The sequence below is a fragment of the Hyalella azteca genome, unplaced genomic scaffold (genome assembly GCF_000764305.2).
Source record: "Hyalella azteca isolate HAZT.00-mixed unplaced genomic scaffold, Hazt_2.0.2 contig4353, whole genome shotgun sequence".
NCBI classification, from domain to species: Eukaryota; Metazoa; Arthropoda; class Malacostraca; order Amphipoda; family Hyalellidae; genus Hyalella; species Hyalella azteca.
Window position 1 is genome coordinate 428297 of NW_025934572.1, and position 11847 is coordinate 440143.

At 37.5% G+C, this 11847-nt stretch overlaps 1 protein-coding gene across 1 annotated transcript; it reads left to right on the forward strand.

The window, feature by feature from the left end:
- Nucleotides 1-1286: 1286 nt before the first annotated feature.
- Nucleotides 1287-9011, forward strand: LOC108682175 (merlin). The gene is made up of 10 exons (XM_018171298.2): nt 1287-1523; nt 1740-1862; nt 2401-2558; nt 3249-3427; nt 3791-4086; nt 4768-4895; nt 5477-5899; nt 6270-6774; nt 7329-7441; nt 8056-9011. Exons 1-10 carry the CDS (start codon nt 1299-1301, stop codon nt 8084-8086), a joined length of 2181 nt encoding a protein of 726 aa, XP_018026787.1. The 5' UTR covers nt 1287-1298; the 3' UTR covers nt 8087-9011.
- Nucleotides 9012-11847: the final 2836 nt, after the last annotated feature.

The following is an 11847-nucleotide window of genomic DNA, read 5'->3' on the forward strand; positions in this document are numbered from 1 at the left end:
ACTGTAAACTTGCTTAATGACTTTCATCGGTTGCCAAATTCCATCAATGATTGAAAAAATGACAATTACTTACTTTCATCGGTTGCTGAGTCGGCGAGTCATCTTTCAGGGCCCAGGCTCCCTTCCCAGCATGAGATGATTGAGGTCCGTCCCTTTCAAGCTTTACGGTTCATACCACCGTTGAAAAGAATTTTGATAATATCACAATCAAAAATATGCACAACGTCACAATCGAATCTATAATTTGCAAGCAAATATCATAATAACACTTCACAACACGGGAGTCAGGAGTCGAGAGCTTGTTGTCAAACCACTTAACCACGTACTGGATCGTTTTGACTCCACTCGCAGCCCTGACTAACGGTCGCAGCTACCTTGTTCAGTTGCCAGAGGCACGGTTCTCGACTGTCTTCCTGTTAAATAAATATTAGTTGCATTTTCAGATCTCCTATTCCCCTCTTCCCGGAAAGATTGTCCTGATCATATGAACACAAAATCAAAAAACATCTTGTTCAAAACCTCTGGTCAGATTGTATCTCATACCTTAACACGTTCCCCATGTATTGGGCCATATGTGTACTTTGAAATGTATTTCTTCAGGATGTAGTGGTGCATAATTCAGGGTTGCCAGCTGGCCTAAAATATGGCCAAGTCTGCAAACCTAAAACACCAAAAAATGTCTATAACTCAATATATACTAGTACGTTTTTAGGTTCTGGTGTAAAAATTCCAATTCCCTCTTATTTAAATTTAAATAGGAAGTACCCCTATCATAAATTTTAGCCGGCAAACACAATTGACAAAAAACTAAATTGCGGAATTTGTCCAGAAAAAAAGACTGTCTGGCAATCTTGTTTCATAATAGTACAACAAATGAAATAATAGTATGAGATGAAGCAATTGCAGTCAAAGTGTTAAATATTCAGTAATGAAGGTTGTATTGTAATTGATTGATATATAAGGATATAGTTCCTTCACAGCATTAAAAAACAGGAGTATGGCACTCTTAGAAAAAAAGAAGTCCATCTCCAATGCAAGTTGGAAAAAATCCCAATCCCAAGTGGGAATTCACCTTGTGGTAGAACACCTTTCATGTGGGAAAGGTGGGAATTCACCTTTCATTCAGAAACATAATACCTTTGCTGCATTCATCAGGAATCATAATCACATGAATATAAAATTCATCAAAAGGTATTGAAATATCCATGAATATCATAGTTTGATTTCTTTATTAAATTTTGATTTGTGCCTAACTGTTCATCAATTAATCTTTGAATTTCTTTGCAGATGTTTAAGACATGCCCCTCAAAAAATTATTTCGAAGCAAAGCTTCGCCAAAAGTATTCCCTGTTAAAATTTCCACTCTTGATGCTGAGCTTGAATTTAGCCTTCCTTGTAAGGCAACTGGTCGGGACTTATTTGATCTTGTTTGCCGGACTATAGGACTCAGAGAAACCTGGTACTTTGGATTACAATTCATTGATACCAAAGGTTTGGTAACATGGCTCAAAATGGAGAAAAAGGTAAATGTGTGCAGTTAGGCTATGTTGTTTGTTTGTTTGAAGAATTTTCTTCCTGTAATTTAAAATCTTAGTTGCCATTGTCCATGTTTATACCATTAAAAACTTGATGATTAACCTTTTCTTCAGTTGCTAGTAGAGATTTTTTAATTAAATGTAGCTGTTTTTGTTTTATTTTTACCTTGATAATCTTAACACTTTTGACCGAAATTTCCATAGGTTCTTGATCAAGATGTACCAGGCCACAACCCAATGCCTTTCTTTTTGCTGGCAAAATTCTACCCAGAAGATGTGAGTGAGGAGCTGGTGCAAGAAGTGACACAACACCTCTTCTTCTTGCAGGTCTGTTTAATATTTATGTCAACTTCTGCCCTAAGGTTGTTCATGAAGAATGATCTTAATTATTTATATAAATGTTCAGAACATTGTGTGGAACACATAAACACTAAAGCAAGAGTGTAAAGATATAGGTATTTCCTTCCAGTAGTTATGTGCTAAAAAACTTTTATTGTTGAAATTAGAAATGAAGTTGTCGCCCAAAAATGATTGCAAATGTATAACATAGGAAGCTAACGTAAGATGTATTAAGCTTTTTACGCTTGAGGTACCGTAGTATTTGCTATCAAGGATAATCCTGAATGTTCATAGCTTATGGTAGACAAGGTAAAGTATGACTTGGATGTCAGCAATTCATTACCTTGCCATGAGAATATTTTCTATTCACCACCTATTAGGTAAATCATTTAAAGCACCAATTCTGAATTTATTACTTTTTCTGCTTATTAACTATATTTTTTATAATAAAATCTATGAAATTCTTACTTCATTACAAAATATGTCTTTTTGCAATGTCATCTATACATACTTTCATACATTTCAGGTGAAACAAGCAATCCTAAACATGGACATCTACTGCCCCCCGGAGATGTCAGTTCTACTAGCTTCATATGCAGTGCAGGCGCGCTATGGCGACCACGACCCGCACTCAGATGCCAACCCTCTAGTGATGGACGAGCTCCTGCCTCAGAGAGTCATCAAGTGTGTTACAGTGCATTGTTTCTTTATGGCTAATAATGTCTATAGCTACCAACAGCACAGTGATGATAATGGATGATACATAATGATTTTTTTCAATTTACGGTACTTTTGTAGGGATCATTAATTATTAACACCATTTAAAATTTGTAGGACTGTATCAATCATGTAAAGATTAGAAAACATTCTGCAATTGAGTGGAGTTATACGTTATTAGATGCTATTATATGTTATTGATACTCATCGGTACTCATTCCTTGTTCAAAAGTCTTAGTGTTGATATATATTCTATATATTATATATAGTTGTATATGGGAAATTATTCCCGCAGAGAAGTTTTTCATTTAAAAAACGTTGTTATGTATCACCATGCTGTTATATTTTAAAATATGTTCCTATTAAATTAACCTCTTGTTGGCTGTAGGTGTCAAACAATGTTTAGCTGAAATAGTAGCTTTATTAAATTAAAATACTAACAGAAAAGAGAGGAGACATTCAATTATTCACACCAGTAGGGTCCTGTCACCTAACATTGATGTTTCTTAGTTGATTTCACATCATCCATGTTCTATAATTATTAAAGTACAATGCCCCTATCTTGAATGTGTTTTTTGCTAAGTTTCATTTCAAGTACGAGTAGTAGTAGCACAACACAATTGACCACCAAAAGACTGACCATCATTCTGTTCACAGCCAGTATCAAATGACGCCAGAGATGTGGCAGGAGCGCATTGGAGTCTGGTATGCCGACCATGCTGGCATGACCAGAGATGAAGCTGAGATGGAGTACCTTAAAATCACCCAGGACCTTGGCATGTATGGTGTCAATTACTTCAGCATCACTAATAAAAAAGGCACTCATTTATGGCTTGGTAAGTTCAGTAAACTTATGAATGGGAGTTTTTCGTTTATATCATTTTGTTCTGCAAACATTATGCAAGTAATCTAGATTTCTGTCAGAAATATGCCCTGATCCATGTATTCCCAGGAGATTTCTGTGAAATGCAAAATGAATCATTCGAATAAAAGTGCTGACACTTTTTCCATCATTGCCTAGCATTGATGCAGGTACCTAGTATTGGCTTTTGACTTCACAAGACTCTTTCAAAAGTCAGTGTAAAACATACAATACCTTGCTATTTTTTTAGCCTGTGTCCTCTGTCCAAGTTCAGACATCAATAAAAATTTAATGTTTTCGGTATTGTTTTCTCCTGTAAAAGTAATTGTTTTTTTAGGTGTTACTGCTCTTGGTCTGAACGTGTATGAGCATGACAACAAACTGGAGCCCAAAGTGAGCTTCCCTTGGTCTGACATTCGCAACATCAGCGTTGATGACAAGAAGTTCAATATCCGCCCTACGGACAAATCTGCAACCAACTTCGTATTTTTCTCCAAGAACAACCGAATGAACAAACTAATTCTCGACCTGAGCATAGGCAACCACGATCTATTCAAACGGCGGCGGAAGCCCGACTCCATAGAAGTCCAACAAATGAAGGCTGTTGCGAGGGAAGAGAAAGCCAGGAGACAAGTATGCTTCCAATATTATTGTGGAATAATTTCAACTCATATCAGTTGTTATTTTATTTATTATTTATTGTCAGCTTAGATTTACTGTCCTAATTTTTAATTTAGAATTCAAGTGTTATATGTATTCTTGTATTTCATGTTTTGTATAGCTTAGGCAGGCTTCATAGTATAATTATTACAGTCAACTTGAGAAACTTGACAATGTTCAGTTTCCCTAGCTATCTTATTTTTATAGGCATTGTTAATGCTAATAATTTGAAACTCGTCTGAAGAATCGATTTTTAGATCAGGCGACACCTTTAGATCATAGGTGAGCATCTCCAGGCTTACGGTATTGATTAAATGACTGCGCTGTATCTGAGATGATGTTGAGCCTGCAGCACGACATAGATAAATATTCTGAGATTATGTGTCCTTCAATTGAGTTTGGGCATAATCTGGAGTAAATTTGTTGCTTTGAAGGTTTTTTTTTTTGTTTAATTAAAAATAGCTACAGGTATATTGTTTATCGTAGGTTTTTGGAATACAATTTTAAAATTACGCGCTAGTATGTCTCATTTCGAGATGATTGTGTGGCTGTTTTTCGCCTTGTGTCCTTGGCCTTTGAAGCTAAATGCACTCTGAGTCACCTTTACATGGATGATATAATCTTGTTCATACAATTATGGTCTTACAATACCAGGTAGAAAAAGACAAGCTGGCAAGAGAAAAGGTGCTAAGGGAAGAGGCCGAACGGCAGAAGGCGGAGCTCGAGCGCCGCCTCTACCAATACCAGGAGGAGATGAGGGTCGCTAATGAGGCTCTCAAAAGGTAATGTTATGATATTCCAATTAACTTTATATGAAATTCCAGCATGGCATGGGCGTACATTTCTGGAGTCAAATGACATTCATAAAAGTATTTGTGCGGCTTCACAACACCGATCAATACTATGGCATAGGTACCTCTATGTATCAGTAAACTTTTCAATATACCTTCTGCTGTGAGAAATCTTGTCATTTGAAATAAGTGAGATTAGGTTTCAGTACGGCTTTGTATGTAGTTGAGCTGGCAGTGTTTCCTGCGTCGGGAGTCATGCATACGCGGGCAGCGGCCCAGTTGGTGAGTGTCTCACTGTAAACTTGTGAGACGCGAGGTAGGCGCGAGAGCCACACTTCCTCGGAAGCCATCGGAGATAGTGAGGTGAACAAGCCTCTGTTGTCCTCGGTTTAGTCCTCTTTGCTCGGAAAAAAGTGTCCCAAATGTGAACCTTTGAATAATTTTAATTAGTACTCACCGCATTTTAGAGAGTGGCCAGAAATAATCGAAATGGAAAGAATTTTTGGAAGTGTCAAGAAACTGTTGCTTCGTTAGAGAATGTTCGTTGCGTGCTGATTTTCTGTGCATTACAGATCTGAAGAGTCCAGTGAGCTCCTGCTTGAGAAGACGCATATAGCCGACGAGGAGTCGCGCTTGCTGACGCAAAAGGCTCTCGAGGCTGAAAAAGAACTCCAGCAAATGAAGTTATTGTCAGCCAAGACCCAAGAAGAGAAGCTCATGCTTGAGCAGCAAGTTAAGGAGACGGAGTTGCTGGTCTCGAAGCTACTCAAGGAAGGAGAGAAGCGATCTGATGAATCCGAACGCCTGAAGAATTATTTGATTGGCTCTCGTATTGCAGAGAAACAAGCCAAGGAAAAACTTCTCGAGTTTGTTGAAACTTTTAACAGCTCCATTCAGCGCAGCGACTCCAGTGTTGGGGTCAACAGCTTTGGTTCTCAGTCACTATACTCATCAACGCCCTACATTCTCCCTCCGTCCTATAAGTCATACGAACGGTACGTACATCCTGGCTTGTATGGCCAGCTACCAGTTTCCGTAATGAGACAACTTGAGTTATTTGCATTCTGATTTACTCATTTAATGACAGAAAAGTGTGGGCCACTGGCCACACATATTTTCATTGTTTCCTTAATCAATGTTTGCTGTTATTTGGATGTACAATCTACATATTTTATTTTTTATAACGTAACGTTACAGGATAAAAGTGAAAACTATTTTTGGATTGCGTTGTCAAGGGTAAATATTGACTGATATAGTCCATCAGGCATATGAAACCGTTTTAAAGTTTCCACGTTTAAGCAAATCGTAACCCTTGCTTATCAATTTTTTGCGCCCATCATTTAATTTTGTTTCCCTCGCCTAAAGGTTAAATGCCGTGAATGCTGCAAACAGCGCCTCAATGGACTTCAGTTTGCTCGCCGGCCGTCACGGATCTAATGAAGTGCTGTCAACGCCCGTCGAGTCCCGCTTGAAAAACTCACACAATTTCGACCGGTCTAACTTGCTGAGAAAAAGTCTCGACTCCCATTTACTGGATTACTCGAGCGTCAACCACACGCACGACCGCTCCAAAATGGTCAGCCCACCTGTCATTAACCTTAGCGCACTGGAGGAAACCGCTTTAAACTTGGAGGCATCAATCCTTGGAAAGTCTACTGCAGACACGACTATGCTGAACAGAACTGCTGCAGACACCACACACATGAACAAGTCTTCTATAGACGTTACAGCTCTTCAGGCTGACATTAACCTTCTAAACGACACGAACGTCGAAGATCTTAATCTGGAAATTGAAAAGGAGAGAGCTCACTATCTTGAAAAGTCTCGCACTTTGCAGTCTCAACTTAAAGAACTAAAGGATGAAATACAGGTCTGGTTAGAAATCCAACATTTATTTTAATTTTATTCTGGATGCTATTATTTATTTATTATGGATGCTTCTTGGTTGCGATGAATGAAGCTTCTACGTTAAGGTTCCTTAGATTCTCAATTCAATTGATCAATTAAATTCAACTCCATCTGATTTAAATCGGATTTGAAACCACAGTCGCAATTACAATTGGAAATTTTTGTTTTCATAAAATGCTCGTTTTTACATCAGCAGTAAAAGTAAATTTTAGTCACGAACACAATTAATCCTATCCACTACCGGAAAACGATGGCTAACATAGGCAGCAGATCATAACCTAAGAGCCACAACTATTAACTTCTCATTAATAACTAAACATTGCCGATTCCATGAGTGGTCGTTCCTATTCTCCGGCATTGGCGTAAAAGAATTCGTGACAGTGATCGATTTCAAGGCATGTAAACTATCAATAATAGCATCAGTGTAACGTCAACCCTACGGTAAGCATGAGCACTGACCACCATCATTGTTGATGCTCCCTCTACATCTTCCTAATGAGCGCATGCCCTGTGCAGGAGCTCAGAGTGGAGGACGTGTCGAGTGTCCTGGACAGCGTGTACGAAGAACAGCTTCGGGCGGGAGAGACCAAGTACTCAACGCTGCAGCGCACGCGGTCTGGCTGTACCAAGTGAGTCATATTATTGCTTTATAAAGGGAAATTGACAAGTGAAAACGCTGAATTGATAAACTTTTCTAAACAATTAATGAGGTGTCTAGAAAGTACGGATAGATCAATGAACATCGCTGGGCACCAGGCCTATTTAGATCATTTGAGTGCTAGTTAGTTTGCTCAGAACTTTGTATACAAAATACAAGGTATACTGGAAATTAAAAACGATTTCACTTTTAATCACGATAAAGTACTGTTAAAACAATGAAAATTGCTACACCTTGTCACTCTCTTCCTAAAGACTGTACTTTTCAGACAAATAAGAAGGAGCGTACAAGGTCTTTTTTTAAGCCATTTTTTGTCTCGGGTTATACCATCCGCTATAAAACCATTCCCCTCATTAAAAATGTTCCGTGGCCAATTGAAACCCTGTGTCACGAACCATGGTTTTAGATTTATCTCCGCCCAAACTATTTGCTGATTAGTTTAACAGAAAGTGATTGGCTGATGATCGGTTTCCAAGATATTTTTTTAATTACATCCTAACGCCACTGCGTTAAAATTTGTCATACTTTTAAGTGAAGTTTAATCATATTTCTACGCCAGGCTTTCACTTAAGCTCTACTTTGCAGGTCTCGCGTTGCTTTCTTTGAGGACCTGTAGAAATTGACGCACAACTCCTCATCACTGCAAATCCTTCACAAATATCGAAGCTATAAGCTTGATTAATTTACCTTGTATACTCATGACAATTAGATAGGTATTGCTTTAAGTATTCTTTCACAACACACGCCCATTGAAACCGATATTAGCGATGGTTTTCATGAGAAACGTCTTCGGTAGAATTGAAATTTTTGTCTTTCGTAAGGTCTTCCAAATGCTGCATCGATTGCAGACTTCACTGTTGTGCCTTCAAACAACTACATATAATGACTACGCTCAATTTGGGTGCTTTTACAACAGAGCTTCGTCCTGTACCATTTCTTCAAGTGAAAGATCAAAGAAAGTATCTAAGTGTCCATGCTTCTTAATTAATTTACAGTGAAGTGAAATTATAATTTCATAATGAACACCAATTGTCCCTTTCGAGCTCCCTTCAAACTAATGATCAAATTAACAATTGTTGTATTAGTCACAAATTACTGAATCACTTGCTTTGTATTAGGCGTTGAATTGAATTAATAACTTCCAGGATCTGACGCTGTAAGTTAAATTTCGGTTTTTATACAGTTAACTTTTAAATGTTAAGAGACTGACAAATTTTACTTTTTAAACTAATGTTACCATTGAGAAGTACGCGACTTCAATATTTATATTGATACGAATTTTTCTCTTTAATTGTATATGTTTTTTGGAAAGCGCGGAAAAATTCTTATAAGATGCTTTATTTTTGTAATAAGTCTGTGGTTTCAGCCAGTGCTATGTGTTACTGCATATGTAATGCGTGTAGAAACGGGAAAAGTGTACTTTTCCTGCAAGTTTCAGCGATCAAAAACCAAGCTACATTCTCCTTTAAGCGTCATTTTTAGAATACAGGATGGGTACCGCGATAGTTACAAGTTTAAGAAGGTTTAAAAACACATTGTGATGAAACTTTTGTAACAGTTTCCCTCACACCAGAGAAAAACTTGGAAAACGGTTCATCGAGACTTAACGGTACTAAACTTAATTCTTCCATGGATGAAAAGAATTTGTTACTCATTAAAATTTCTTGCATGCCTGTCAGCATCAAGATCAGGGAAACACAAAATTACTGGCCAAGTAAATATTAGATGTAACTCATACAAGAATGACTTTCCACTATGGAACATCTCAAGATCTTCTGCATTGCCTTCCAATGTTTTATGTAACTTTATGTGTTTTCCTTTAGCTCTAGTTTTCTGAATTCAATGGCTTATACTTATATTTAGTGCAGAGCTGACTGGAGTTTTTTTAGAACTAATGCAAGAGCAAGGCTGTTATGAAAGTCTGAACAAGATCGTGTTTAAGCCTCACGCATGGAGGTCGTGGAAAATTCTTGCTCCAATTCAAAAGGTCGTGATGAAGATGTCGTCTACGGATCATTAAAATGAGCATTTCTCTTTCAAAAAAGGCTGTAGCAATTTCATGATTTATTATGAATTGACAATTTTTTGCGCCTATCACGAAGGAAGGACGCATTTTGTAAGTTCTAAGTTTACTTGTGTCGTCCGTCTGTCATATGTTGATGCTTGTTCCCTGCTACCAGTCGTAAAGTATGAAAGTTCGTATTTAGCGAACTTCTTTTCTTCTGCATTGAATGTTGCTACTTGAATTTTAACTTGATAAGTACCAACATTTTTATTTTAATTGTACTATTATTCCAAGTATCCGAGATCTTCCATAGACTTGGTTCTAGTATAAAGTGAATATTCCCTCCACTTTTACTTTTTTTGTGGCTTATTTTATTTCAGTGGTTTTATTGAAGATTGTACGAGCATATTAAAATTACTAACTCACGCTTAGGGCGGATGTCGCAAAAACTGAGTAAACAAATGCTTCAGATTAGTTCTTCCATCGCGGGTTTCGTTGCGTGGCAGCTATTTGTCTGTGATAAACATACGTCGAGTCTCGCATGCTAGGTGTAACACTCTTGGTGCTGCTAGTAGATCTCTTCTTACTCAAGAAGTTTAGAAAATAACTACCTCTATATTCGTATACTCTTGAGCATGCAGGGAGGATTCGGTTTCTATCTGGAAGTTAGGGTAAGTTAAGCTTGCGACATTTGTCGGTTTGTTGAGATAATCATGGAGTTCAATTTGATGCGTCATTGAGATCACACTGAAAATTTGGTCTCCGAAAAAATCGACCATGCTTTTTGTTTTCTTCATCACACTTCTATTTTCTTGATCACACTATAACACACCTGGCCATTTGATCTGAAATTTTGCACCCTTAGATAAAATCGGAGACAATGCATGAATCAATCAACAAGATAAAAAAATTAAAATGTTTTTTTTTTATATATTATGTGATGTGTTAAATGTAGAAGATGCAGAGCTGTGAAAGTATTTGTAGTATAGCGACATGTTATTACCATCTCAGTAGTGAAATAATCGCTCTGTTGATTTTTTGATGGAATAATACGACTCAGAAGTAATTGTGGAACAAATCAAATTTCAGAACAAACTCTAATGTGGTACAAACTGATGTTTGGTTAACATGGCGAGGGTTTAATTTTATTAACGATTCAAATTCCTTGAATATAATACTCGTCTAATTGGATCTGATCCGTTACTTACACTGCCTCGAAAACTCTGCTTACAAGTTCTTACAAATGGTGATGTTGAAGCAAGGAGGTGATTGAATCATCTAACGCCGTTCAGATCATGGCACAGCAGGGCTTGTTAATTATGAACCCTTTTTAGCGCATTTTCTCATTTATGGAAAAAATGCACTATTGTGCTCGCCATGTCCGTCCGTCTGTCCGTCCGTGACTTCAAGTTTTCGTCAACGAGAAAATGCGCTCTCTGTCACTCACTGCAGTGAGTACCGAGTTATATTTTTCCTACGATGCCCAGTAACTGTGTTTTTTTAGTTCAGTAGTGATAGGAATGTTTTTAGGATGTTTGCCAAGAAAATTATCTATGCACGCTATGTGTCACCTGCCAGTATTCCAGCATTGGTTATTTTATTATGGTAATATTTCTATTAATGTCATTTAACTGTCAGTATTTTATTGTTACGTCAATATCTTGGTACCAAAATTGGTTTCCTCGTTTAATCTAGAGTAGATCTTAGGCGTAAAATGTAAAGGATGCGAGTTACAGCCTTCCTGCATCGCCACGGCGGCGAACGAATATTCTAAAACTTATTGTCGGGTGCGATGCAGTGCTATTTTTTGTGGCACTGTGATTTAGTGTGGTAATTCTTGTATAACTTAACCGTTATTGACACGGACCACCGTTCTAACTGCTTATGTATTCGATACTTGTGACTTAATTACTGTTGAGATGTTATTCTTTTCTATCAGCGGGAAAGTTTCTCGCTTGACAAGCTTTCGTTTTAAGTTATTTAGAGGGAGGCGCCAGCAGAATTAGTCAGTGTCGCGGTTTACGTGGCCTTAAACCATTGCATATTTATGTCTACACTTCACATATTTACTTCTATAATGATTTAAACAGTATAAGTATATAGTGCCTTGTACTATCTTAACTTAGTGTTTGTACGAAATTGTTCTATACTCGTCTTTGTGTAGTATTTTCAAGTCATTTGTATTTAAAATAAATCTTACAATTTAGTGTTACATTTTCTTTCCTTGCCGGACGTCTGCGTTTGGTAGTTTGTTCCTTCATGTCCGCCATATGGACTGCGACGCCTATATATAACGCATTCTAGCACCCGCTGAACGACATGATTTTAATTGGTCTACCTTGCAGAACACGGTTTATTGATAATTATTTTAA